General features: G+C 41.6%; 5 protein-coding genes across 7 annotated transcripts in view; 4 read left to right on the top strand and 1 right to left on the bottom strand.

The window, feature by feature from the left end:
• Window positions 1-5,854, top strand: part of smtnl (smoothelin, like) — a 28,644-nt gene extending 22,790 nt beyond the window's left edge. Inside the window, exons 6-11 of the mRNA XM_053872940.1 lie at window positions 29-91; window positions 1,093-1,150; window positions 1,214-1,357; window positions 1,423-1,546; window positions 3,523-3,674; window positions 5,329-5,854. Coding sequence (XP_053728915.1) covers window positions 29-91; window positions 1,093-1,150; window positions 1,214-1,357; window positions 1,423-1,546; window positions 3,523-3,674; window positions 5,329-5,455 — 668 coding nt within the window. The 3' untranslated portion in view covers window positions 5,456-5,854. The remainder of the gene's footprint in view (window positions 1-28; window positions 92-1,092; window positions 1,151-1,213; window positions 1,358-1,422; window positions 1,547-3,522; window positions 3,675-5,328) is intronic.
• Window positions 5,855-6,638: 784 nt separating this feature from the next.
• sebox (SEBOX homeobox) lies at window positions 6,639-8,373 on the top strand. The gene is made up of 3 exons (XM_053873432.1): window positions 6,639-6,746; window positions 7,309-7,526; window positions 7,711-8,373. Exons 1-3 carry the CDS (start codon window positions 6,644-6,646, stop codon window positions 8,371-8,373), a joined length of 984 nt encoding a protein of 327 aa, XP_053729407.1. The 5' UTR covers window positions 6,639-6,643.
• A 3,133-nt stretch (window positions 8,374-11,506) lies between these two features.
• On the bottom strand, window positions 11,507-15,560 carry tmem199 (transmembrane protein 199). The gene is made up of 6 exons (XM_053873733.1): window positions 15,196-15,560; window positions 14,986-15,059; window positions 14,825-14,914; window positions 13,630-13,672; window positions 13,410-13,522; window positions 11,507-13,316 (listed from the first exon to the last, which is right to left on the bottom strand). The coding sequence occupies exons 1-6, from the start codon at window positions 15,377-15,379 to the stop codon at window positions 13,221-13,223; spliced, it is 600 nt and encodes a 199-aa protein (XP_053729708.1). The 5' UTR covers window positions 15,380-15,560; the 3' UTR covers window positions 11,507-13,220.
• A 420-nt stretch (window positions 15,561-15,980) lies between these two features.
• Window positions 15,981-23,992, top strand: poldip2 (polymerase (DNA-directed), delta interacting protein 2). Of its 2 annotated transcripts, none has more exons than XM_053873731.1 (11): window positions 15,981-16,207; window positions 19,354-19,435; window positions 20,954-21,051; window positions 21,333-21,432; window positions 21,529-21,604; window positions 21,682-21,789; window positions 22,002-22,138; window positions 22,340-22,366; window positions 22,450-22,575; window positions 22,644-22,723; window positions 23,119-23,992. In XM_053873731.1, exons 1-11 carry the CDS (start codon window positions 16,023-16,025, stop codon window positions 23,231-23,233), a joined length of 1,134 nt encoding a protein of 377 aa, XP_053729706.1. In that variant the 5' UTR covers window positions 15,981-16,022; the 3' UTR covers window positions 23,234-23,992. The 2 variants fall into 2 exon arrangements, with proteins under 2 accessions (XP_053729706.1, XP_053729707.1); XM_053873732.1 differs by having other exon boundaries at window positions 19,360-19,435.
• A 1,409-nt stretch (window positions 23,993-25,401) lies between these two features.
• lrrc75a (leucine rich repeat containing 75A) overlaps window positions 25,402-27,948 on the top strand; it is a 60,845-nt gene continuing 58,298 nt past the window's right edge. The window contains exons 1-2 of one of the 2 annotated variants that reach the window (XM_053872986.1): window positions 25,411-25,429; window positions 25,566-26,450. In XM_053872986.1, coding sequence (XP_053728961.1) covers window positions 26,202-26,450 — 249 coding nt within the window. In that variant the 5' untranslated portion in view covers window positions 25,411-25,429; window positions 25,566-26,201. Of the gene's footprint in view, window positions 26,451-27,948 lie in introns of both variants that reach the window. The other variant, XM_053872985.1, reaches the window with a different exon arrangement.

Genomic DNA, 27,948 nt, shown 5'->3' on the forward strand with positions numbered 1-27,948 from the left:
TTCTACTGACCGTCCTCTCTGCCCTCAGTCTCCTCCGTGAAGACTTGGACCCCAAATCCCATCAGAGCCATGGGGTCTCCACGCTTACAAGGTCAGAATTGGTTGCCAAGGTCCAGAGATCCATTGCAGGAGTTACACAGATTATTATTGGTTAAAATGAATAGTAATAACAGTAGCTGATAAATAGTTTTCAGTGATCCTAATGTGTGTGTGTGTGTGTGTGTGTGTGTGTGTGTATAAATATATATATATATATATATATATATATATATATATATATATATATATATATATATTGTAGCAAGCCTGAGTGGAAACAATGTCATGGATGTGAATGCAATAAGTCTACATAAGTCTACCTGGAATAATCATATTTAAACAGCACAAAAATCTGTCCTGCATGATTTCTCAATTGCGCCTAAGTATTGATGTCCCCTGGGTGTGGAGTGGAGGATGTGATGTGCTCACTCATAAGCCAAGAGGTCATCGGGGATTTATAGAAGTTACACCCTGTTTTTCCCAAGGGAGGAACTGAGTAGTGTGAAAAGAAGGTTGAACAAATCACCCCTGTAGAAGCCAGAATGAAAACAGAACTCGATAAAATCTATTCTATACTGTGAGACAGAACGGTTGTTCATATTTTTTTTTTATTTCTTATCCTTATTTGCTGGCAGTCAGACATGTGGTAGTTGGGAACTTGTTTTCCGGCTCTCTTTACAGTCCTAACTTACAGCTGCTGGCCCTGCATAGAACTTCTGTTTGATCGTTGCTTAAAAAAAAAGAAATATAAATGAAATATTCCATGAAAACTGGGCCGGTGATCAGACACTTAAATCCTGTCCTTCATTCAAATGTCTTCAAACGGAAGCCTTTGCTGGTCTTTATGAGAATACAAACATATGCATCTTAAACCCCTTGTTAGTATTGTGTTTAAATGATGCTCTTTATAAGAATCTTGAGCATAATATCAAATATATTGTCAAGCAGAGCTCAAACATTCAGCATTTAAAGGTGTGGCATGAATGTGTTGTTTATGATTTGTTCAGCTGAGACCAAAGAGTGAGTAGTAAATACTGGTGTCTTGCTCCACAGAGAGGGTGAATTCAGCTCCAGCCAAATCTGTCACCTACTCAGGAATATCTGAACACAGGTGACAAAAAGGTGGAGAGATGGTGCTCTTTCTGCTGATGTCTGACCTGCTCATTTGCTGCAGGGAGGTTGATGCTATGGACAGGTTCTCTGGCCACGGTTGTGAGAGGAGGCGTGAGCTGGTGAGGTCACAAACTCTACCTCGAAGCATCGGAGCACAGGCTCGCCGCTCCATCTTCGAGAGACTGGACACCGAAGCTATCAACGGGTAAACATCGGCAGGGGCGACTGTGCATGCAGGATTCAGAAACTCTAATATCTATTGTCACACAGGAGCCCCAAACATGTAGATCCCAAGCCCAAACTGAAGCGCTCGCAGAGTTTTGGAGTTTCCAGTGCCAGCAGCATCAAGCAGATCCTGCTGGAGTGGTGCCGCTCTAAAACCATCGGGTACCAGGTAAGTACGAGCGCTTCAAGCAGACAGAGGGAGAAGCAAGGCGTTGACTAGTGGAATATGTGTGTGTCTACATGAGATGCCTTTTGGTATTTAAGTAAAAAACAAGGGAGGTAAGAATCAAAGATTCAGCGAGGTATAATTGTAAAAGCAGTGAAAATAATAATAATAATTACAACCACAACAACAAGACGATACATGATGGACGGTAAACATTAGAAATAAGCATTTTTTATTTTTATTTTTTTCTGAAACCCGTTTGATCCAATCCATGAGCCCAAACATCCCCACTTTGCCTGTCATGCCTTAATGTCTTTTTGATTCTATACAATGGTGCATCAAACAAAGCATTCAGCCTGGTATTTTTGTTTTGTTGATTTCATTAGCTAAACATGGTGCACTTTCATTTTTGCTGTTCAAACTGTATGTTTTAAGCAAGGAACACAGTAAACAAAGAGGAAAATTAACATAGCTCGCTATAGTCTCCACAGAGTGATACATTTATCAAAAGATTTGTGGATCCAGATGGTTTCTCAGTTATTTTGCCGTCAGACACACATCAAGGTGAACTCACCCTGTTTGACCTCAATAGAAGATCCTATAACTTGATATTGTTGTTTACATTAATCATAAAACAGAATTCATTTTATATTTTCAATAAGAATTGACACAACTCTTGTTTCAGTCACTCATCGAATGGAACAACAAGCATTACAGGGGCCCAACTGAAGTTTTTTCCTTCAGTTATGAAATCTGATCAAGTTGTAACAGTGTCCCCACTTTGAAGGTGGCACTGTTTCTTTAACAATGTCATGAAGTTACATTGAAATGGGTGTATAAATCCAAACATTTTACAGCAGAGAAGCTGTAAAAGTAGGCTCTGAAAAAAAGGAAACTGTTCCATGAAGCCCATCACTAGTTACCAACTAATGCAGTATTTTGTTGAAATCTACAAAATGGCTACCTCACTTGAAATACTCTGATTTCCATTGGTAGAGCAACAAGAACTAGAAAAATATGGCAAACCCTCTTATTCACTTCCGTTACCTCGGCTCCAGAGGCAGGTGGATTTACAGCGCCCATCCAGGACCAGTTGTTGGCAGAGCTCCTTTATTGAACATGAGTGGTTGTTTGTGAAACTGTCTTCTGTGGAACAGTTGCTGCATCTTCACAAACTTGATCCACAGAGCCTTGGCTGAGGATCTTGAGGAAAGTCAAACACATGAAGCTCCCTGGGGGACACAACATCATGACACACATAAAACGTCATAATAAATGCTGTATAATGTGTCTTACCTTTCAACTGGTGATGGGCTGATGAGGCTTCATGAAACAGTGTCAGTACTTTCAGAGGTCAGTAGGCGGCCCTCTTCTTACAATGATGTTATATTGAAATACTTGTTCAACTCCAACTATTTTAGAGCGGAGAGCGTCATCTAGTGGGCTCTGAAAATGATGCCTCATAAGCCCATCAGTACTTTCATTAAATCGAAGGCTCGACTCTCCGTAGAGAATCTCTTTTAGGACTCAGAAACTAATGGCCAGTTTTGGTTTCAAGTTATTGATCAAGCTTTAGTAGTATTGTATTTCTGTAGCAAGTTATTGTTAAGAAAGTGTTTTTCAGGCATGTGTTTGGTGTGCTCATGTGGACTGTGGTGTGTAGGTGGATGAGGTCATGGTTAGAAGCACATTTCTGCGCTCCAATTTGCTCGTCTTCACCATCGCTGCACCCAGTGCCAGCTGCTGCATGTGGTTTCACTTAAGTTGAGCCCGAACCAAAACCAAGTGTCTTATTAACTTGGAGCACTCGTGCACGCACACACACTTCATCAGATGACTTGACATTTTGACTGCCATTCAAGGCTAACCACAGACTATTAAAGAGCAGCCTTGAATTGACATTGTAACATAGTAAAAAGTGATTTCTGTTCGTGGACTGCCAGTCATCAAGTTTGAATGTTCCATCTTTGTCTCTGCAGAACATAGACATCCAGAACTTCTCGTCCAGCTGGAGTGATGGGATGGCTTTCTGCGCGCTGGTCCACTCCTTCTTCCCCACTGAGTTCGATTACGAAGGGCTGACCCCCACCAACCGCAAACACAACTTTGAGCTGGCTTTTGGAACGGCAGAGTATGTGACAATGACATCAGAGTGAACAAAATGTTCTGTTTAATTATTCATCCATTTGAATGACTCGGCTTTATTGATGACAGCTCACCTTCACACTCCCATGGGATTCATGTCCACAGAAACAACAGTATTGGTAAAATCATAAAACTACACAGGATTAAAAGAAAAATAGCAGAGAGAGAGAGAAAAACCTCAGACAAATTGACTTTAATATTTATCTGAGAGAGTGAACAAAATTTTTTTATCTTCTAAAATTAACTTTTTTTTCTGCCAAGGAGGTGATGATCTTTTCTGTTTATCTGTGTGGCTATTTAAATAAAATGTTCAAGATACACAGATAATGGGTCAAAGAGCAGATGATTCAGCAGTTGTGAAGGAATCGTCATTCCCTTGAATGGCCAAAGACACATTCCGAACTAGCAAAAGAAAACATTAAAAAAAAGTCACAATGTTGATGTAACTGTGGTGTCGCTATTGTTTATGTGATGGTATTTTGGGGTTGCTAAATGATATCACTGTAGTTTTGACGACTCAGGAATGTTGCTAAGCAAACATCACGAGAAGCTGAGTGGTTCAGACTTCATTTTACCATTGCATTTCTTGAATCCTGTAAGTTATTTGTTTTTATTGTGCATTATACTGTGTTTGAAACATGTGAAACTAGCTGATTGGTGGAGGTGTTGTCTCCATGCTCTTCTAGTCTGTCTAAATAATAATCTGATACAGCTATATTTGATGATATATATTGTTGCTATTGTCCAGTTGACCGTTCGACACCATGTTACTGCAGCCAGATGCCATGAGGAGCTCTGATTTGGTCCGCCACACATTCCTCTGCAGTGACTCACTCCTGTACGCAACACATACTTTACTGTTCACTTCAGAAAGAAAAGACATAAAGAGGGCTTTCCGTCTGCCTGACGTCACACAGACCTGCAGCGAGCGCAGGCTGATCCGGAGCTTAAGACGGGCTCTCCGTGTTATTCCCCCAGAAATAATCTGATTGCACTTCAAAACGATATTCTCTTGAGTTTCCAATCCTTCTGGTGTCAGCTGTAGATGTGACCTCATAAAGAGATTGCAGAGCAGGGCAGAGCCTTAAACCGGCAACTTTATGAATGCGGGTTGCTTTAACCTGATGACTGAATAACATGTTTGTGGAGAGTGAGGCGAGTGGCAGGGTGGACTTACCACCAGGGAAAGCTGTTTTCATACTCAGTAACTGAATGAAATGGATACATAAATATTAGGAGCAAAGAAAATGGGGTGGTCTGAAATGCAAAAGCCATAAAATGGATGCAATAATAATCTAAACCTTTATTTAGGATGTTCTTTTGATCTGATTTTGATCTCAGATGAAATAACTAACTACTGCATTATTATCATTATTATTATTGTTGTTGTTGTTAAATGGATCAACGACATGGTTTTGAAACAAAATGTGATTGAAGCATCAATAGAAGAAAGATTTAAAAAAAAGTAATGTCTACATTGTGTTTATTCCATCCTGATTTATTTCAGCCATTTGTCAGCGTTTTACCCAGCTATATTTATCTCCCCTTATATCACAGTACTGGGGGGAAACTGCCATCATCGCAATCCCGCGCAGATGCTGGGCATGAGGTCACTGACATGTATTACCTTGTGTTGCCAGAGTGAAGGCGGGCTGTGATCGACTCATCGAGGTGGACGACATGATGATCATGGGCCGCAAACCTGACCCCATGTGCGTCTTCACCTACGTCCAGTCTCTCTACAATCATCTACGCAAGTTTGAGTGAAGACCAGCCGGAGGAGAGGAGAGGTGCTTTGGAGAGAAGATGTCGCCTCCTGGTGGCCGAGGATGTTTCACACGCGCCACGGTCATGCGTTTGTTGCTGAAGAACCCTGGGTGGTGTGCGCGCGCGTGTGCAAACCCATGCAATGAAGATAAACGTCATTTTTGTTCGCCCCGTGTTTTGATGAAGATGTACAGTGTTTGTGTGATGCTTTGGTTTGTCTCCCTCCCTGAATAACACGTGACAAGAGACGGTGCTCCTCAGATGGACTTCAGATGATCGGCAGTTTGCTGATCATGCGCAGTGAAACAGTCGTCTTCAGTGACAATGTGGCGAGTTCTGCGTGCGGCCGGCTGTGACGCGTGTGTTGATTCGAAAAAGCAATAAATGTAAATAAGTATTTTAAAGCAGCTGGTTTTGTTTCATCTCATTCACAGAGTTCCGCTGTAATTTCCTGTGAAGAAATCAATACCTTCATGTATATATGCTTGAAGCTCCACATAAATACAGCGAATCTATTCTGAAATCACCCTGTTATTGTTTCTCACAAACGCTCAATCGTATCTTAGACATCAAATAGTTTTAGTAGTTATTGCAATTTGGCGTATTAGAGTACATTTCAAAAGAATGATTTTTGGTATTGATAGAATGTCCATTCAAATTGTTCATTGTATTTATTTTCATCAACATTAAATATGAAAAAAATAATTGAATTTTAACAAAAAAAACAAAAAAACATTGGCATGATGAATGCAGAAAAAGTGTGGCATAAAATACCAAGAGAGAGATTTTGTATGCAGTTACACTAGTTGTTGGCTAATATTGCCATTTATTGATATTTATTTTTCAATAAGAATGGCTGAATGATTTAATATTTTTCGATAGAATTGCAGGCTCAATCCTTGTTGCACAGGAGCCGACTTCATCATGTGAGCAGCTGCTATAAACCAGTGTTCTACCGTGACAAACCCCCAACTAGTAAAGAGTTTGATTCGAATACTTTGGTCCTTGTGGATTGTAAACATATTTGTGTGAATGAGGATTATAGGCTGAGGTGCTGGTCACCTGGGAGCCCCGACTGGTGTTGTGCTGGGGATATGAGGGTGTGGCGAGGATGTGGCGCCCCGCCCCGGTATAAGAGGAGGGTCCCTCTCTTGAGCTGGTGGAACATCAGTGTGGGCACGGAGAGACATGAATCTGCTGCTGGATGCCGACTTCTCTCTGCACAAACAGAAGCAGAGCAAGGATGGGATGGACCTGAAGGTTCTGTTCGGGGAGCAGCAGGAGTACAAAGGTCAGACATGATTTAGCGTCTTGTGCTGGTGGAAGAAATGGTCAACATTCATCTCATTGTGTTTTGATCATTCAGTAATATGCAGTATTGCACCATTTTGAAATATGTAACTGTATACTTTGATTAACTTCATTCTATTTCATTTTATTTTGTTAAATCTGGGATAAAGCAAGTATATAATCTTAGACCCCCAGAAAGTCACATTGAAAACTAGTTGTTCATGTAAGTATCAAATAAAAGAAATCAAAAATAAACCAATAAATACATATTTATCTAAACAATACTGATTTCCTTTATGTTCATTATTATGCAAGATACATTATACATTATGAACAATTCTTAAAAATTCCTTTTTTATTTTTATTAAATATATATATTCAGGAGTTGAACTACAGCTCCTTGGCTAAAAACCTTTTAACATTCTGTTAATATCTTTTGTACGAGCATTTCCAATTCATTGAATCATTTTCATTTCAAGTACAGGTTTAACTAAACAAGGATGTTCTTTCCCGAGAACTACTTTCTGTTGGGTATTCATTTATGTTGTTTGCCTGCTTTGAAGACCCGCACGGCGGGAACATCCAGAGTTCTCCAGACCAGGAGCTAGAGCTGGACCGGACTATGGGCCTCCTGGAAGGTCAGAGGAAGAGGAAGCGGACCATCTTCAGCCGGACTCAGCTGTCTGAACTGGAGCATGCCTTCGCTGTGACCCCGTATCCAGACATCACTCTGAGAGAAAGGCTGGCTGCTCAGACTCACCTACCTGAGAGCAAGATCCAGGTCTGTCTCACACCACCTGCCATTGTGCCGGGTCCAAAAGAGTCAAAGTCCACCTTCACTTTAATGAATACAGTAATTTTCACTATTTTACAATACGGTGTTCTGCTATATAGTATATTGCATGGTAACGCTGAGCAGCACCACACCCTGTTATCTCTTTTGAAATCCTCAATTTTTCCTCCAGGTTTGGTTCCAGAACAGAAGAGCCAGAAGCATCAAGACTGGAAGACACTTCAAACCAACCAAGTCACTTCTCAAAGGACAAAGAGGTGCCGTCTCGCCTCAGGGACTCCTGTCTTCTTCTCTCACTGGACCAACCACACTAGCGGATCTCTTCAGACCAGAGCAAAACTGTGCCACTGACGACACATCGCACATCTACTCAGACTGGATGCAGATCTACAACAATCAGCATACTTGTTCTTCCTCCTCCTTACACCACCAGCCTTCACTTAGCTCCCCAAAATTGTCCGAGCCTCGAGTCTGGGAGGAAGAGCAGAACCAGTCACAGCATAGGAGCAGGCCCACTGGCCCTTTCTTTCAGCCTCATCACCCAAACTCCAGGAGTTCCTACCAAAACTTCAGAAACTTCTCTCCAGGGGCTGTGGCCCTAGCAGGATCTCACCCGAGCATCTATGGAGGAGGCCACGCCTCGGTGGATCAGGTGGTCCCGTCTCACCCTCAGCCACTGTACTGGGATGTAAACCAGGGTCAAGGACACTTTCACCTCCACTCCCAACACCAGCAGCAGCTCCATCACCCCCAAGTGGGACCACAGACTTCCATGGGATACATCTCGGACCTCATTTACAATGCTGCCATCGTGACCAACTTTGTGGAGTTCTGAGTATTGTTTCCTCGCACATAGCTGTGTGTTTGCGTCCTTAAAGTAGTACTTGTGTCAGTAACATGGTTTGTCTTTCTTCTGTATGCGTTTCAAAGGAATCAATGTGTAAGAGAAATGTGTACATCAGCAATAAATACAGCATGTTTACATGTCTTTAGTATTTGTCCTCAAATCTGGAGTCCAGTGTGCATCATCAGCCACTGGAGGAAAAAGTGTCATCACTTCTCACAGCATTTATACAGGAGTCTCAGGTCTTTTGCTTTTAGTGTCTGACACATGCTCACATGCAAAACAGGTTGTTTGTCACGCTAAAAAAGAATGTTCACCAAGTGACACGGCGATATATGTGTGGCGTCACGTACAGCAAGCCCTAAGAGCCGACTCTTTGAGGTGAACTACAGGAGAGGGCTGATGTTTAGGCTCCAGGGCTCGCCAGTGACCTCAGGCTACAGTGGCCTATAGAGGACATAAAGCAGGTCTCAGATCTATTAATGAACTTCATCAATCAGAAAGGATAAACATTTTTAAAAATTTATTCAAGTTCTTTAATATCCAGTACTTCAAATGAGTAATTTCAATTTAATATCAAGCATACCTCATTCACGTGAAGATTCTTCTATGCATATTTTCTATATATCTAATATATATTACCTTATACATTACCTATTTGCACATTTAAAAAAAACACTATATTGATTAATTTTCCTCCCTTTGTTGTTGGTTATGCTTTATGTTTGTTAAATTCCGTTCATGTACTTTTTACTGCCATCGTCTAAACAAAAGAGCCCTGTTTTATACATGAGGAGTACCCTGTTTTATACCCTTCAAGTAATAAGCACTCGAGCTCAAATTCAACACCTCATGTCTGAAGGGCTTCTATGGACCCATTGACAGGCAACATCATCAAAAATATGGAGGCACGTTTCGATTTCAGCACAAAATAGGTGTTGCATGGTCACTGATCTGGCCTGGGACCATCTGTCAGTGTGAGCTGACTGTGAGCAGTGCCAGCTAAAATGTAATACACACAGCCATCAACACTATCGAGAATGTTTTGATGGTTTCCAGGTTCCAAAGAAGATTTAGAGAGGTGAAGGGTGCCTAAGGTCTCAGGTAGGTTTCAGTTACAGACAGGCATCTAGAGGGGTGGGGTGACGCGTCCACCTGATTCGCTTCCAGGGGTTGCTTTGCCCCCACCACACACAAATCCTGTCTAGCCATTGTAACCCTGGTTATTTCGAGTGGTATAAAAAATTCCGACACTGGCGAAAGCATCGTGTGCATGCACATACGTTGCTCAGCCATTACATGCATACTCCCGCTGACTGTCACATGTAAAAGAAATGTATTGTTTTTTAAATTTCATCCTGATCAGTCTCAAGCAGGTAACAAGTAGCTTGATCTACGGTGGCCTGAAGTGGACAAACCCTGTGTGAGAAAAGAGAAATATTTACAGATTTTTTATATTATATATAAGTTATATTTAAATTTAAATATTTAGCAAGTCTGCATTGCAGTAGTAAGCTAAGTAAAAGTAAAACCCATTATAATCATTGCTCTGCTCAATAGTCCCTTTTGCTCATAACTCTTGTCACCCCACTTCTGAAAACAAACCGATACACTTGAGTATAGGCTTCTGCAAGTACAAATCGAGTGGTTCCTTGATAGCATGAGAACTAACCATCACTCGCCTTCTTGCCTCTCTTTACCTTGGCAGGTAGTTTGTTTGTGGGCTACAACACTGTATATGCAGCCAAAATAGTCAATAGACAGTTGAAATACTTATTTTGAATTCTTACAAACAAGTGAGCCAGAGGTTCAGAAGTCATGTACTAAACTTGTCACAGCTGTCGGTTCCTCTCTGTCTGTGAGCTGAATGGTATCGTGTCTAATGCTGCAACCCAGCGGGTATTACTCTTCAAAACATCCCGATTAAAGTGATTCTCAGTGGTTGAGATACCGACAAGAATAATTATTTCCTGAGTCAAAATATATTTTCATCTCTCCCTGTGCTGTAAGTATCAGTAGGAAAAAATGAAAAATAAGAAGTAAATTAAAGAGAGAGCTCAGGCTCTATCAGCTTACTGCCTGTGTAATTCTGCCTGGATTTAAGTTTGGGAATATTACATGAGCAGAATAATACCGAGGCAAATATGCCAGACTGTAGTGTGTCCAGTGCTGGACACTGATCTCTGAATATCATAATCATCTTTAATACCAAATAATCTTTGAATAAACCTTTAATCCGGGTGTCAAAGCTCAGATCTTGGGGAAGGTAATTTTATTTGTACTCCAGATGTAGTTACATCTTTTAATCCCACCACTGATATGACAGGATAGTTTACACAATATACGACTTTACATCTCATATCAAATAGATCATCGGGGTTTGGTCAGATATTGTTTTGATTTTGTTGTCGCACATTCCCCTGAGCCAATGGTTTGTTTTTCATGTGTTGGGGTTCCTGAAAATTTATTTGAACATGGATATGGGTCTTATTTGAACACCGCAGCTGGCTGGAGTCAAAACATCTGGGACTCAAAATACTGGAAACAAAGTTGCTGATGTTTCAGAAAATATTCATCAAATCGGGCTCAACTCGAGTCTCTGATGGATGACTGAATGAGAAAGCGGCCACCTGTCAAAGCTTGTTTCAGGTGCTTGTATATGTGATGTAATTTTGTTCTTCAGGACGTACATTTATAGAACAGAGAAATAGACTTGTTTGTGTTTGTGTTTCGTAGTTATTATTGATTTGTCCTCCTGGTTTAAGTGGATGTATACCTGCTCTCTCCTGGGGCCCTTCCTATTCATCATACAGTGGCAGAAATATATTCGATTCAAAGGATGTGACTGCATTATAAAGACACAAACAAATACAGATTATATATATATATTTTTGTTGTTTACAAGAAAAAGCAACAGAAATTAATTCTTGACAGTTTCATTCTGTCAGTCCTCAACATTGTTGGTATCAAAGTCAACAAAAAATAGAGAACGTGATTAAAACTGAACAAAAACAAATAAATAAATAATAAAAATAACTATCATGTTATCAGATGAACCTCTTAGATCCCCGTACACCAGTGGCGAGCCGTGCATTACACACCTAGGCCTTCAGTCATGTACACCCCGCTGGACTGGATGTGAATTCTAATTGGATAAAAACTCACTGGGATATACTGTGACATGAGTATGATTATTATATATACATTAAAAATGAAATTGACTTTTGTCAAATATGCTCATGATTTCCACTTATGTTAGGCCAGCAGAGAAGGCCTTGCTGGCCCTGATGGCTCGCCACTGCCCTACACATAGGTGGACATTTTTGCCTTTCAACAACGCATGTTATTTTGTTTTTTAAAATGTTGATCTCATAGCCACAATGAGGAACGCTGCCCATATAAGGATGGTGCACATACTGACACACCTGAATGAAAACAAAATAGGATAGAACATTCGGTTCAAGTTTTGAGAATGAATCTAGTGTATATTCAACATGTACAATAAAGTCTCCAGCTTCATATGACATGGAAATATCATACAGTCAGACTATCATTTACATTATTAATAATTGTCCACAAACATGGTCATTCGTTGTAGCAAAATCAACTTTCCTTTCAAGTCTTTTTTTTTTACTCCTAAGCACTTTCTGTATCAAACTGCAAAAAGCAAAACTCAAGAGAAGCTCAGGTCTGAAAAGGTTAATATTTAGTAATGCACATCCATTAGCGTGGGGTGTCCGTAAATATTTTTCCACCACTGTAATTCTCCCTGTGAAGCTCATATTCATATTGAAAGGTCATCTACTTCTTCTTTGTGACTCTGGCTTATTATTTATTTTTCTCTTCATCTTCACCTGTACATGTTTCTTTTCATCTTGTATGCTTCATAAAGTGACGTGGAGCATCCTAATTTTTCCCAAAAATACTTTAAATGAAATTTCAATGTATACTTTTTTAACTTTATTTTTTGCAAGACAAATACACTAAAAAGATCTAACACATTCAGATGAACACCACCGTTTTTGGGCATAGAGACCGAAAGTCGGAGTTGAATGGCTGTGTATATATTTCTGGAATACCTTCTTGTGTGTTGTCTTTTGTAATTTCACATTTAAAGAACCGACTGGTTGTGAAGGGTTTCAGGTTTTAAGCAGGATACAGTGTCTGGTGAGCAAGGATGTTTTGGCTATTGTTTATTTTAACTGAACAATGTTCCAACTGATGCAGTCCTTGGTCTGGGTTTCAAATAGCAACCAAGTTCTCTCGACGTAAATTATTGAACAAGAAGCGTGAAGTAGTGACATGGAATTTCAGAGGGCTTTTAGGCAGTGTAAAAATCTTCTTACATAACCAGCTCCAACAATTGTGACCCACCATGGTGCTAGGAAAACACACAACAGGACAGTTTTGAAAGAAAAAAAGACTAGCTTGGCATTTCCACACGACACCCTCTTTTTGGACTCTCCATTTATTCACCACTGCAGTGTTTTTTTTCCAATATAAAGTGAAGTTGGTTGACTATAGACTATAGCAGTATCCAGTTTGTTTACAAAAACTCAGGCCAATGCTAGAATAGAACTTGTTATATTAAAAAATAAACTATATCAACAATATTTTTATTGAATTTGTTACAAGGGTGAAAAGAAAAATAAATAACTGAGAATTCCCTTACTTCTTAATTTGTGAGTTAAAAAACAAAAGAACATCCTCATTGGAACACTAAAAAAAAAAAGGAAGGTGAGGGCCACAGATCCGACGTCCAACAGATATTCAGTACACATTCAGATCCATTAAGCTGCTATTGTCCATCATTGCTCCTTTTCCTGTGGTTGGTGATTCTACGGCTCCCCAAGTTCCCCCTCCATCGTCCGCACCAGGACGTAGAGCTCAGCAAGTCCCACAACAGAAGCAGCGATCACAGCAGAGATCACCCGCTAAAACAGAGCAGTGCAAAGGTTTTCAAACACTAGAAATGAGAGCTCTTAGGGGAAAAAAATACAGCAGTTCATTGAGAAATATTTTCTTACCGATGTCGTCTCTGTGAACAAATACTGACTGCCCATGTAGGAGCAAGCGAATGTAGCAATAATTGTGACCAGGAAGTTAAAAACTGTCACAACAATTGCTTTGGCTGACCGTACTGCCGAGAGAAGACAAGCGATCATTGACCAAGTAAGAAAACACTGATTCACATAATGTGGAGTACAAGGGAGGGTCATTTACACCACATTTAATTCATTTTCTCACCTTGCTGTCCAAATTCTGCCAACGTTCCACTGCGGTTCATTTCCTGAGGAAGAAAATGAGCCAGTTGTTGATCAACAGTGAGGCGACACAAAGACTTTCACCAGTTAAACATCACCCAAAACATATACGTGATCTAGTTTGTGGGAAGCATGAGGGCAATCCAATCTAATCTATAACTAGTCAAGTTCTTTGTTTGTGTAGTAATTCCTCTGAGACTGCAGGGGGAGAGAGAAAGCAAAGCATCACAGAGAGGCAGCAGATGGAGATGGTACAGTGGTACCTCGGTTTTCAAACCTCCCGGAATTCGAAAAAAAAATTCTTCTGATTTTGAACTAAAATCAAGGACTCGAACGCCCCCGAAAAAAGCTGGAAAAAAAACATAACGTGCACGGACCGATCAGCTGACCCACGACGTGCTTTGTTATTGTGTATAACGCAGCCTCTGTATGCAGACGTGTCCCGTTAGCTACATTTACTGACTGTTTTTTCTTCATGTTGAGGTGTAAAACCTTTCCTGTCTCCACACTGGACCGTGGTAGAGTGTCACAGGGGAGGCGCTCGCTCTCCACACCTCCAAAGCTGGAGCGCTCACTCCAGGGTTTGATGTCCTGTTGTCAGCTGGAGCTGGGACAGCGATGAGGCGAGTCTGGGACAGAGCCTCACTTGGTTTGGTAGGCCAAGCGCACATTCAGAGCTGGACACGCACCGGGCACCTCTTCACTTCTGGAGAGACGTCACTCACTCGGCAACCCCTCCCACATGCAGCGGCCACACACATAGAGGAACAGCGCACCTGCAGCAGACACTCTACATTCACTCCTACAAAAGCCTATTTTAAGGCTCGGAACGCATTTTTTCTTTTTCCATTAATTGTAATGGGAAAAATTTATTCAGATTTCGAACAAATCGCTTCTCGAACGGCCGTCTGGAACGGTTTGTGGTTGAGAACCGAGGTACCACTGTATTCTGTTTAGACCTAATAAAAAAAACAGTTTGTGAAATTAGTTTTATTTTAAATACCCTGGACAATTCTGTTAAAAAATATTAGTTTAATGATTATGATGTTTGACAGTATCATTATTCAATAAAAATCTAAATTACATGAAACAAAAAAAACAGTAAAATCTAGTTGCTCCTGTCAAGAGAACATTATCAGATTTTTTTACACCGTAGCCCTATTCCTGGGGCTATATACCTGATTGTTGACGTTGCGTGTCATCCGGTTGTATTCTTCATTGGCCAGTCGTGCTTTAATCTTCTCCAGGCGTGCAACTAGTTGCGGATTCTGTGGGGGAAGAGAATGTTGCTATGAACCAGCGTCCCCTCCATACAATATTCGCACATGATGTCACTTACTCTGGGGGGCTTCACCACCTCAGGCAGATGCAGGGAGCTGTCCTCCAACACTTGGTACAAATAGAAGGGGTGTCCTGCAAAACAAGACTCTTTCTACTTCGATTTGTTTCATTGACTCAGCCAGAGAATTATTATAACCATACCGATACACTGTGAAGATCAAGACTTGTGCTTACAACTGTGAGCTTTTTAGATAGAATGAGCCGTTACCTTCATCCTGCAGATATTTCTTGAGCTGTCTTGCTGTGCTGAAAGAAAGGACGCTGGGCTCCGGTTTCTCAATAATATCATTCAGCTTAACTCTCAATTCTTGAGGCAGATTGGAATCAGTCTTTTTCAGCAGCTCTTTTATTTTGACCCTGAATTTATCCCCCACTACAAATGAAGAAGCCATGCTTCTATCAGTCAGGTGGCGACCTTACAATGAAAGACTTACGTGAATAAATAAATCTCAACGAAAACGGCGGATTCAAATGAGCCGAAAACGCTACAAAGAAAGAGTAAGATCGTGGCTTGCTAGACCAAATTCGATGTACCGATCTTAGCGGCCATATTGGAAGTCTTGTGACAGGGTGACGTAACGACTCACATGACCATTCGTGTTTTTTTTTTTAATCAAGCACACTTAAGGAAGTGTAATTGAACAACTTTAAATGAACACAATTTCAATTCTATTACATTTGGATGTAATTCTAATTGAAAATTTACTGCTAGATTTATTTAGTTTTGTTTTTTTTTCATTCCACGTGAGCTTAGATGATGCCTTTACTGTGTCCCTGTAAATGAAGGCGTCCTCGTGACCAAGTTTTTAAAAGTAGCATTTGCTGTTTGACAGTTTGTATTTAGATTGTTGGGTGATATCTATGGTAGTTTCAATAAGCCATTAGGCATATAAATTGTCTGTGAACATCTGAAAAGCATTTTTATCCTTCATAGTGAAATGTGGGGTTCCTGCAATTTTCGATTACGATTGTCTTTGAAGGCATCAGCAGTGCACAGCCATACATGCGTGTGGTGAACGTGTCTGGGAGGGAAAGATGGCGGCCTGTGCTTTACGCCGGGGTCTGCTGAGCACTGTCAGCAAGTACAACAGGAAACATGCACACCGAATATTAGGCATAACTGACAGCTGCACCGGCTTTGAGTCGTTCAGACCCTGGCCTTCGTGTCGGGCCTGTGGTGTGAGCAGCAATGTCCAGCAGAGGCGGTTCATGTCGTCACGGTAAGTGTCCTACCTAGCTACAGACTTTAGCAATGGGCCACCTTCTAAACACGCTCCGAGCGTCAGTTGTCACCGCGGTTTGACGGAAAGCAAAGTGTTCTGCGGTGCAGCTTGCGTTTGCAGGTTATTTACAGACAGCAGATGCCGTTTTGTGTTACCAAATACGAAAAACCCTAGTTGTCCTCTGCGTGTTCGCTAATGGGGCAGCTAGCCAAAACAGTCCTGCGTTAGGCAACAACTGGCGCAGTTTGGTCGAGTCGCACAAGCCCTCCTTTTTTTCATTTAACCTGTTATGTGTTCCACCTTACGACATGGCGCTTCGCTCATTGTTTTCGTTCTGTAGCCGTGTCTAGCATTTCCAAAAGAAGGGTTCTGGATTGACGAGTGTAGCTGGGCAGATGCCATCGCGTCGGTTATTGGGATCGACTGAGTAAATACCGTGGCTGAGTGATGGTGCCACAGCTGGGTGTTGTTGTTTGACACTCAATCACTGCTCAGATTGATGAAACGTCAATTGGAAAAACTGCTTATGTTCATTTAAAACCAGAAGTTTGTTCCCAAACATACCAAAAAGTATATAAAACTCAATATACAATAAAGGGCATTTCAAACGGATTCCAACCCTCCTGTGTGAGATGGCAGCAACGGTTGTGTGGTCTTGTGAAAACTATCATTCCAGCCAATGTGTATTTTCTGGGAATAGCAATATTTTATTTTTATTTGTGCATATCTGGTTTTCTTGCCACTTGTGTCAGTGCCAATTGCAGTATTTCTTTAAATTATGAAAACTAAATTGTATACAACTTAAATAGAAATATACTTACATTTATTTAACACATTTCCTCAATAGTATACATTAAATTTACAACCGTCAAAAATTGTTAACTTCTTCAAAAGTAACCTAAACTAGTTATCCAAGTGGTGATGCTTGTTCACACAACCGGAACCCAGAATTAACCGCCCGGTTCAGGGTTTACCAGACAGTTTAAAAGTTAAGGTGGTTGCTTGAAATGCCACATCTCTCTCCAAGAATCACAGAGAAGTAGAAGAACACACTTAACAGGGAGGCCTGTCAAAAGGTTTAGTAGCAGGCTTTTGAATTCAAGTGTATACTGAAGACATGCAGTGCTGGATCCTTCCAGGTGCTAACTAAAGAGAGCTGTTCAAAACCATGGAACTCCATGGACCAGACAGTGGACTAGTGACACCGATGCAGCCCATGGTCGAGATACATTCCATGCTTTGTAGAACCGCTGTGACATTAGTTGTCAAATGTATATTCGATCCATCCAACAGCATCTTCCTCAGTTCTGCTGCGTCCTGGATTCTGGCCGCTCACTGACGCTGCAGAGTGCCGTCTCTGTAACAAAGATAGCAATTGGTCATCTAATCCAAAAAAATAACCGATCACACAGTCGACAACTAAAATAGTCATTTTACACGGAGTTGGGGACATTAGTATTATCCACGTGTATTATCAACACATACCTCTGTACAACGCTTTTTCAGCTTCAGAACGTCACCGACTCTCATGAGTCAAAAGCCGTGATAACTGCTTGTTGGAGATGTTCCACAAACCAGTTATTATTTGGAAGTGGATAAGTGCATCATAACAGTCGCTCACGCTCAAAACTGTGACAGCGTAATACACAGAGTCCTCCTTGTGTCGTTCATCTCACTGACGTGAACAGCCGGAGGGACTGCAGAAAGAGCAGTCAACTATAGAACCTTTGTAATGGAAGGAATCACTCTTTCTCCAAACCATCTTAGGAAAAATGATTAAAAATGCTTGAAATGCAAAACCAATGCGGGTGTGGTGTCTTGATTTCCTGTGTAGCTGTGAAACTGCCAACTAGCATCGCCACTTGGATAACTAGTTTAGGTTACTTTTGAAGACGTTTAAAATGTTTGACGGTTGTGAATTTAATGTATACTATTGAGGAGATGTGTTAAATACATTTTAGTTTTTAATTTGTATACAATTTAGTTTTTCATAATTTAAAGAAATACTGAAATAAGTGGCAAGAATACCAGATAAGCACAAATAAAAATAAAATATTGCTATTCCCTGAAAAAAAAATTGGAGCACATTTTATTCTACAGCCAACTGACACAAACTCATCATCATTTCCTACTTTCCATTGATTGACAGCTACAGCCAGCCTGTGGCAGACATCCAACTTGCGACATCCTTTTCTATCAGAATGTTTTTATTTTTTTTCCAAAAATGTGGTTTCCACGAAACCCATAATCATATACTGTGAATACTGAGACATGTGGCTTGACTATCGTACACCCCTTTAAATATGTGCTTTTGGTTGTAGCAGTTTCTTTTGTCTTGGAAAATATGCATGAAAATGCACCCAACCTTTTCTTTAACCTTTTCTATACATTGGTCATGTATTTTTGCTTGATTGTCTATTTCTATAACAAACAAAAAAGTGTGAAACCTTTTGTTGATTTTCATTTTAAATGGGAAAGCACAAGTTTAGCAGTGGGTATAGCACTGGTGGGTTTAGATTTCTGCCTGTGGCACAACTTCAAGAGAAACCCTGACTGTACTGATACTAATGCATCATTATGCCATGAATCTACTAACAAAAAAGAGGTATTCCATTCCATTGTAGACCCATTGCCACTCGTATTTCTGTAATTGTAATCTCTTTGAGTTCCAAACTGTGTCACAGTTAACATATACCAGTTGGATCTGCTTGTGTGAGTATGTGAAAATGACCTGAGAGCAGCTCGAATAGGACAGTCACATTGATTCAGGTTAATATTCAACTCAGCCCTCCATAATATTCACATCCTTAATCCCACTACTTCATATCGATGTGAAGATTAGCTTTGCAGCTGGCGGAGGAGTCTCCTGTTATTTATTGGATGTGACCAGCTGTTGTTGTCATTGCAAGTTCATGTGTGGTTATTGTTGCATGCCTGAAGGCCTCCACGACGAGATTAGGGCATGTCTAGGCCTTTTCATACAATCTTGTCAGGATTGAGATTATGCCACGCGGGATGTAAATCATATTAAGAAGTTGTTTATGTAAATCACATATTGATAATATTTTTTTCCCTCCAGTTTGCACTGCAGATCAAGTCTTCATTAAGGGGAGCAGGTGTGTAACAGTGTGTGTTTTTGGCAGGAACAGACCAGAGGGGAAGATTCTTGAAACTGTTGGCGTGTTTGAGGCTCTGAAGCAGCATGGCAAATATGAAACCGGACAGGTATTCCTCACCCACCTCTTACTTGAGTCGCTTGCTGATAGAACACTGAATATTGCTTTTATTTATTGTCTTTCTGTGTAGTGCTGGGTGATGTGTCTTGAAGATTTTATTCATATCCAGTACAGAAAAGGTACATTTGATTTTACTGTCTACGAAATTCATTCTTTCACTAGAGCACTGGTTACATAGGGCAGTAGGTTAGCCACTCTGTGACTAGCATTGGGAACAGGGGCAAAGGAGTGAGTTGCTAATGGTGAATACGAGCAAACAAGCTGAATTTTTATCCTTGTCACATCAGCCCAATTAAGTTACAGGTGTTATATTGACGATAAAGGCCCATTTATCCTTCCTTTACATGCGAAACCCATCCGTTTCAAATAATGTTACCGTCACTGATCACATGCTTCTATGTGTTCTTTGCGTTGCTATTTCTGCTCACCAATATAGCCTCCAGGGGGAGCAGCCCTCAGTCAAAAGTTTATGACAAGGACAAACTCCAAAACCAAGATGGCGACTGTAGACGATGACTGCTTCCGTTTTTTTCGTTGAAGGACGAAGTATTGTATGAGGCAGTGGATGAGGAGGCCATCAACTACAGTATATTGCAACTGGAGGACGAAGAATTTCTGCCATTATTATGTCTTCTTTGTGGCTCATTAGAGCTACGTATTGGGTAGTAAAAGCAACACTGCCCCCACGGTTTTCAGTGGTACAGCTCTGTTTGACCCAGATCCATAAGCTTTGTGGAAACGTGCTGAAATGTGGATGAAATGAACAGATTCATATGGAACATTGAGCATAAATGGGCCTTAAGGAGCTCAAATGTCACCTTGGCAACTTCTCAGCCGTTTCAGCACGAAGTTCTGGTCTCAGCAGAGAAGTTGGACAGTTAAATTAAAAACAGCCCAGAGTTAGTCACATTTTATTAGTCTTGATATTTTCAGGATTTTTCAGAAGCTTGAAGGTGCTTTGCGTGTTGTGTCTCTGCCACCAAATTGTAGCCTCTTTTTCTGAACCTGCAGTTCAGACAGGAAGAATTAACAAAGAGTCCTCCATATTTATAATATATGTTGTCTTGGTCATTGGTTATTGGGTACCCATGTCCAACACCAAGGTTTTTCATTGTGCATTTGCTTTTGATTACCTTTTGTGTCATGGTGTTTGAGATTGCGCCTATTTATTAAATTTGTTGTTGTTGTTTAACTGTATTTCGGTTAATATAGGGAGCATACTTTGTTGTTTGCACAAACCTGAAATGTTGAGATTATAATGAGACTAAAATATTTGCAAATGTCTGATATATTTATGTTATATAGTAAAATAAACGTTGATAATGTCGCTCATTTCTTCTGGTTCCGTTGTATACAATTGTTAACTTTAATATGATGAATATCAAATTTAGGGCATATCACCCAGCACTATGTCTGCATTGAATTCACAAAACCAATTCTCAAATACAGTGGAACATCATGTAGTAAGTTAATGCTCATCTAATTTTTGTTGTTGGTCTCTTCTCAGCTCTTCCTTCACAGTGTGTTTGGCTACAGAGGCATTGTTTTGTTCCCGTGGCATGCCCGACTCTACGACAGAGACATCACCCCCCCTGTGTCCGACAGGTTAGTTGGGCAAGATCCAGAGGGCCCTGATTAAAGGATAAGCTACCAGAACACGTCAATAAAGCAGATGTAGTTCAGTAGTTAGTTTTTAAAAAATTGTTTTCATTGGAATTCATTGATATTTTGATTTATGATATTTTGCATTCAATGTCATCTTAATAGACAACAAAGAGACAAAGTAGATATAATAATAATGCATCACTCTGCTAGCACAGTAGACAGTGGTGCCTTACTGGAAACATGAGCCTGACTAATATGCCAACATGACTGTTGACTTCCAGCAAACCAGAGCCTCCTGGAGCCCATGGGTCTAAGGAGGTGAAAGGAAAGACTCACACCTACTACCAGGTCCTGATTGACATCAGAGATTGCCCTCACATAGTAAGTCATGTGATCAGCACAACAATCCAGACATCTTGAATGCAAGAATATATGCTAAAAGCAAAGTGTCATCTCTCATGTGTTCCTGTTTGACAGTCTCAAAGGTCACAAACAGAAGCAGTGACTTTTCTAGCCAACCATGAAGACAGCAGAGCCCTCTATGCCATCCCAGGTGGGCACCTGCCTCTCGCTAGCTACCTCGCGCGCACGGTCTCCGTCTCTGTATCACAACATGTTTGCTTTACTCAGGTCTGGACTACGTGAGCCATGAAGATATCCTGCCCTACAACTCCACCGAGCAGCTGCCCATCCACCACGACTTGTTTGAACGCTTCCTGATGTACAACCCTGCCAAATGTGAGCTGGATTTCCTGCTTCTGGGCTCATTCAGTTGTTTATTCAGGTTCTGCATGCTGTTTCATGCTGTTGAAGATTTTCTGGTTATACTTCAGCAGGGAACCATGTGAAGGGAGTTTAGTTCAGAGTCTTTGTGCTGTAGTTTCTCAGCTTTTCCCATGTATATTTGTGAAACTGCACAGTTCCTACAATCATGTTGAAAATGCTTGCAGCGCCACCATTTACACCGCGGGACACCCTGAAGGCATGGCAGGAGAAGAACCACCCCTGGCTGGAGCTGTCGGACGTTCACAGAGAAACCACTGAGAACATCCGTGTCACAGTCATCCCCTTCTATATGGGGATGAGGGTGAGTGCATTCATTACATCATAGGAGTAGACTACGTTCAGGTACCTTCACACCAACCGTAATAGCGAGTCTCAACATCTGTACGTTTGTAGCGGCAGTTTCAGCCAACATCTAGCCAATGGTCTGGTGTGAACGTACCTTGTATGTATGATGTATGAGTATAACCTGCCATGCAAGTATCTCACTTTGTTTTGTTTTCAGGAAGCACAGAATTCCCACGTCTACTGGGTGAGTAGGAGCCAAAGCTGTGGCACTTACTGCAGTACTTGGAGCTGCATTAAGTATTGTTGTGTGCTTGTGTTTCTATGTAGTGGAGGTACTGTATCCGCCTGGAAAACATGGGCAATGAGGTGGTCCAATTGAGAGAGCGACACTGGAGGATATTCAGCCTCTCAGGAACCCTGGAGACAGTCAGAGGGCGAGGAGTCGTGGGCAGGGTCAGTTGACTTGCCATGGCACATGCCGTCAACTGTCTCCTTCATTGGTGTGTTTTCGTGGCGTACAGGAGCCGGTTTTGTCCAAGGAGCAGCCAGCGTTCCAGTACAGCAGCCATGTTTCTCTACAAGCCCCCAGTGGTCACATGTGGTGAGTCTGTTGCCAGATGACCTGCTGCTGTGGTTCAGTCCTTCACCATATAACTCTTGGTTAGAGCAGTTTCCACTTTGCTTATTTCGTAGGTATTAATGGATAATCCACACTGAACATTTGTCCACTTCCTTTAGGATATATTATTGCAGAAGGGCTCCACAATTCTATGCAGGCAGCAATCTGTTTCCAGGTCCCAGTGATCTGACTACATTTCAGCAACTTCTTCCAAACAACTCATTTACAAACTCTCAACACGCTTCAATCGAACAGTCTCTATCCTCCCCACACCTTAGTCTCTTTATTCCCTATTGTCCCTATTTTCTTCATGTAAATCTGCTCTTAATGTCGACCAAAAATCAAATGCTAATTTGTTTTCATGTGCTTATGTCCAGGGGGACGTTTCGTATCGAACGGACGGATGGGTCCCACTTCGATGTCCGCATTCCTCCCTTCTCCTTGGAGAGCAACAAAGACGATAAAGCCCCCCCTGCAGGCTACACTTTCTAATTGCAGGCGGTCTCTGCAGCCACACTTGACCCTCGTCCTTCAGAATAAGAGCAGTTAGTCCAGCAGGGTGGAAGAATGAAGAAAACAAAAGCAGGTCTTCCACGTGTCCAACTCTCCCCCTCTTAAGTGAGATTACAGCAACATGCCAGTAGATGATCCGAAACAGAAACTAACATTCTGCCCTGCCTCCACACATGACTTTATTGTGACGGCCGTCAGAGAGTGTTGAACCTTCCCCAGGGAGTGTGCCGGTTATTGATTTAGCAGGTTTCCCATCAGTATTCTACAAACATTGGAGAGGGCGTGTTGAAACACAGCACTCGGAAGAGCAATGCTGTCCAGGCGGACAAATGTACGCATGAACTGATTGGATGTCTCAAATGGCTCACTAGTTCTCAGTACATTTGTTTTGTTCAAGAAGGACGATCTAGAAGGTCATTACAGTTTCCTTGATATAATTCATGTGAGTGTGAAAGGTGAAACATGAACGGTCAGGATCACTTCAGGCTTGATCAAACCAGTGGACTGTGCTTGTGGATATCGGCCTTGCTCTCTGAAACCACAAGGCTCTCCTGCGGTGGTCCTCCAGCCCCCTGTTCACTTGATAAGCTACAAGTTTTACAGAGGCTTTGGTTATAAAATGAAAAATAAATCCTTTTTTTTTTCTTTTGAACAGTGATTTCATGCCTGTGGCTTAATATCTACTGTACATAGAGATGTAATTAAGGCTGAATGAATAAATATTCATTTTGAAATTTATAGCCTTGTCATCTAAATGTATTCATTCAGTAGCATATATATATACGCAGAGTCCACTTCTGTTTCGTGTTTCTGATCCTCCTTTTTAAAATGAGCTTTCAAAGCATTTACTATTTTAACACATTAAGTCGGTGACAAAGTTTCACATCACTTTCTCTTGGCGATCATTTCTGAAGGATAATGTACTCGAATATTAACGCTTTCATCGTACAGTTGGACAGTTTTAAGTGCCCACTGAAATGGAGATGAAAATGCTCTTAAATGTAATTTCAACCTTGTCTTCGACTGTGCCGCTGAGATATCGCTTCATATGCAACTAAAGTGGTGATATCAGCTGCTTTTATCACCATTTCACAAGCTGTCAATGTCTTGAATCATTATGGACTAAAATGCCTATCAATCCATTTTCCCCACCATGCTCTGACTTTGTTTTAGGCATCCTCAAATCCTAGACAGTTTGACTCTCAATATTTTTGCTTTGCTGTGCTTACCAATTTACATTGGACAAAAGGAAAACTTTTTTTCATATTGCATCATATATACATACATATATATATATATATACACATATATATCATATTGTGTTTTCACATTGTATTAAAAATGTTTCTTATTTCCTCCATTCAATTTCTAGAGAGCCACATCATATACTGTGGCTCTTGTGAGGGACCATCATGCCAAGATAAAGATGGCCATGTCTGTGAGTCACGTCGGGGAAAAAAATCCTAAGCATATAATTAAGTAAATGGACCTAAAATGATTTGAGGATAATAAGAAGCGTAAATATGCAATGAGACTTTTATTTTATTTCAATTGATTTTTTTAAATAATTTCGATTAATTGTATTTATTAATTTATAATTTTTAATGAAACTATGGACTAGATGTCAAAGAAAGATAGTAAAAAGTATTTCTAAATAAATTTTCAGTTTTCATTCAATGTATTTTAGGAACATAAAAATGGCAGAAACCTGAACATGCTATATTTACTGTAGTACTGTTGAACTAGTAACTAGTAAAAAAATCTGGAGAAAAAAAATACTACATGTCAGTAACAATTTTCTCCTTTCATAAACTTTTTTTTGTTTACGTTTTCCGGTTGTACTGAATTTTCTTCTCTCTATTTCGCAAATTATTGTTTCAGAACTCAGTCACCAGGGACCCAACGGAAAAGTGGTCTACCTCGCTAAGACCATCATTAAACACTATTTCTGCGACAACTCACGACGGGGTTTGATCGAATTTCTTCACGACGTTACCAGAACAACCACCAGATGGCAGCACGGTTCAGCGAAGCTTTGCTGCACTGTCGTCAAGTCAACAGTGAATCATGTGACCGCTGCTGCACTGCCTGCAGGTCACCCGAAACACAGTCTTTTCTTACCTGTAAACACATTTTTGCTCATCTCAGACCAGATACGTCGACCAGAAATGAGTTGTAAGTACATTTACATTGCTCACAAGTGCGGCTGACAACACTTAGGCGATGGTGTTTCATCTGTCGGTTGATGCAACAGAAAATCCCAGGACTGAAGTTGTACGGATTCTTTCCCATAAATGATGCGTTTCTTCAGCAGAGGAAAAGGTGCTGCGAACTCGCGGGCGAGAGAGGGAATGGGGGTGTGTGGTCTGTCGCTGACGTGCACCCGCGGCGCGCTCCCACTCACTTTGAACGCTCAGTGACGTCCATAACTGAGAGCAAGCCCGGGGACACCTGACTTTCTGTCCAGCAGCGCGGATGCTCGGGCGCGGGCTCCACCCAGCAGGAGCGCGGTCGGGCGCCGTGTGTTGTTGACTGCAGGACTTCCAGCGGAGGCAGAGGAGGAGCGGGCGGAGAGTCGATGGAGACGTAAACATTGCCATGCCCTGCTCGCTGCAGCAGCCGCGCGCCTGCTCGATCGCCCTCGCTCCGGGACGGGAGGCTCCGGTGTAGAGGAGACGGAGGCTGCTCGTCGAAGGTAACGAGCTGAGCTGAAGTTGTGTTCGGGACAGGAGGCTGCCACGCTCTCCCCCGGCCATGCTGCAGACCTGCGACCTCTTCCCCACTTGAGCCTCTCCTACTGGGATGAACAAGTTTCACACTCCAGGACTTCCTGTGGCATTCATCCTCACCATTGGCTTCTCTCAGCCAGAACTGTAGACAGATGGAGGGGAGCGTGAAACATTGAGGAGCAGCATTGTTCCCTTCATTGCTCGAGTTCACAGCCACCATGGGGGCAAAACAAACCAAGGGCCAAGATTCTGCAGGGGCCAGTCCTCAACACAGCTGGAAGAGGACGCCCACCAAAGAGCGGGGGGACATCCTGGCCTCCCTCATGCTCAAGTCGGGGGACCGCCTGAGCCGTGGTGGGACGCCGCCTCCCTATCAGCGGCGCATCGGGATGATCCAGGAGATGATGATGATGGCCAAGCAGGGCAAGCAAGACGAAGCGACGGAGATGCTCAAGACGCTCAGACAGGTATGCGCCTCGGGTGGTGCGTCTGCATGGCACTTTCATTTGCTTCCTGAATCTATTCAGTGCCACAAACTTATGAACAAGCTGTCAAAGTATCTTCTGAAATGCCGTTTGTTGACACCAGATCAAAGCCTCACGGCAACACCAGAGTGCCCACTTTTTTTTCAGAGAAATAAAAAATCTTTTACACTGTAAAATACCTTTAAGGTCTATGCAAACATGTGTTCTTATTAAATAATATTAAAGAGCTTGTCTCAACCACTTGACACAAAAGATGGTCATAGATTTTGATGGATTCATCTGTGCACATGATACTACATGCTGCCTAGTGTCGCCAGGTTTCCTTTTGTTGTGTGTGTGAAAAGGCTGGAGAGGTTTGCATCCCGGTACACCAGCACATCCAGCTGTGGAGTGTTTTGTCAGGGTGCAGTAGTGTCTCAGTAGTGTCGTATGAGCCAAGGGCCGTTCCATCCGTGCCTTACCAACATTATGAGCTTACTTTGGAATCACTTTGGATCACATGCATATTGCTACATTTAATTGTGAAGTCTTCAAGATGTTATAAGCTGGTCTATGATATGCAACCTGATAAATACATGGTAGAAAAGTCACTACATTTGCTTGAAGAAACTAGATTTAGTGGCCTCCAGAGAAGCCCTCACACATTTTTTCATTCTTGACACATTGAGTTTCTTCTTGTGATTGTTCTGGTCTGAATGGTTTGATCGCATCGTATTATTATTTTTTTTTTTTTCAATAACAATATTCAACTTTGATCTCACTGTTTTAACAGACTGTAGCTTCAACACTGAAATGGAGTTACAGTGTAAAGTGTGACCTGAAGTTTGGCACTGAAGTAACCGCGCTCATCTCATGTGTATATTATGACGTCACCAGGCGCCGGCCGTAGTCAGTTACATAACTTTTACAGATGTTTATCTGATGCCCTCGGGACATTCTTCCTCATCTCTCAAGCAACAATGATGCTGATGCTGCCTGAGCATCATCAATGTCAGTGGGAACACCAACACTGCATCCACCGCTATTCACACTGTATTTTCACCTGCTATTTCTGTTTTCTTTTTCCATCAACCATCAAGCCACTCATTTCCACCCAACATCGGCTTTCTTCAATCCAGTATTATTGTCCTACATTCGTTCTTTCCGTATTAAACAATACTGCTTTTAGCCTTTGAAATATCATTGATGACAATGGGCTGAATTGGTTGGCAGTAGCCCCACAGAACTCGCTCACTCAACACACACGTACACACTGCAAACACTGCGAGTTGTTTGAGCTGCAGTCCACTACCGACAGTGATGGAAGCAGTGGTGGATCCAGATGGTGATCCAGAACACCACCATCCCTCTTTTTCTTTTCCTGACAAGGTCATTTGAATCTCTACTTGTGTGCTTGAGCTATTTTCCGAGCAGGCGGACTCCCACGTGTCCTTGGCGGACGTAAACTATGAATATCAAACTGTGCACGCCCAGCTAGAAG

The sequence above is a fragment of the Synchiropus splendidus genome, chromosome 8, assembly GCF_027744825.2.
Source record: "Synchiropus splendidus isolate RoL2022-P1 chromosome 8, RoL_Sspl_1.0, whole genome shotgun sequence".
Classification (NCBI taxonomy): Eukaryota; Metazoa; Chordata; class Actinopteri; order Syngnathiformes; family Callionymidae; genus Synchiropus; species Synchiropus splendidus.

Bases quoted from the DNA above. Each gene is read 5' to 3' on its own strand.
- sebox (XM_053873432.1), top strand. From the start codon at position 6,644: ATGAATCTGCTGCTGGATGCCGACTTCTCTCTGCACAAACAGAAGCAG. The intron at 6,747-7,308 runs GTCAGACATGAT...CCTGCTTTGAAG, and splicing joins GGAGCAGCAGGAGTACAAAG to ACCCGCACGGCGGGAACATC. The intron at 7,527-7,710 runs GTCTGTCTCACA...TTTTTCCTCCAG, and splicing joins TACCTGAGAGCAAGATCCAG to GTTTGGTTCCAGAACAGAAG.
- tmem199 (XM_053873733.1), bottom strand. From the start codon at position 15,379: ATGGCTTCTTCATTTGTAGTGGGGGATAAATTCAGGGTCAAAATAAAA. The intron at 13,673-14,824 runs GTATATAGCCCC...TTTCTTCCTCAG, and splicing joins CACGCAACGTCAACAATCAG to GAAATGAACCGCAGTGGAAC. The intron at 13,317-13,409 runs GTAAGAAAATAT...GCTCTGTTTTAG, and splicing joins TGTTCACAGAGACGACATCG to CGGGTGATCTCTGCTGTGAT.
- poldip2 (XM_053873731.1), top strand. From the start codon at position 16,023: ATGGCGGCCTGTGCTTTACGCCGGGGTCTGCTGAGCACTGTCAGCAAG. The intron at 19,436-20,953 runs GTATTCCTCACC...GTCTCTTCTCAG, and splicing joins GCAAATATGAAACCGGACAG to CTCTTCCTTCACAGTGTGTT. The intron at 21,790-22,001 runs GTGAGCTGGATT...AAATGCTTGCAG, and splicing joins GATGTACAACCCTGCCAAAT to CGCCACCATTTACACCGCGG.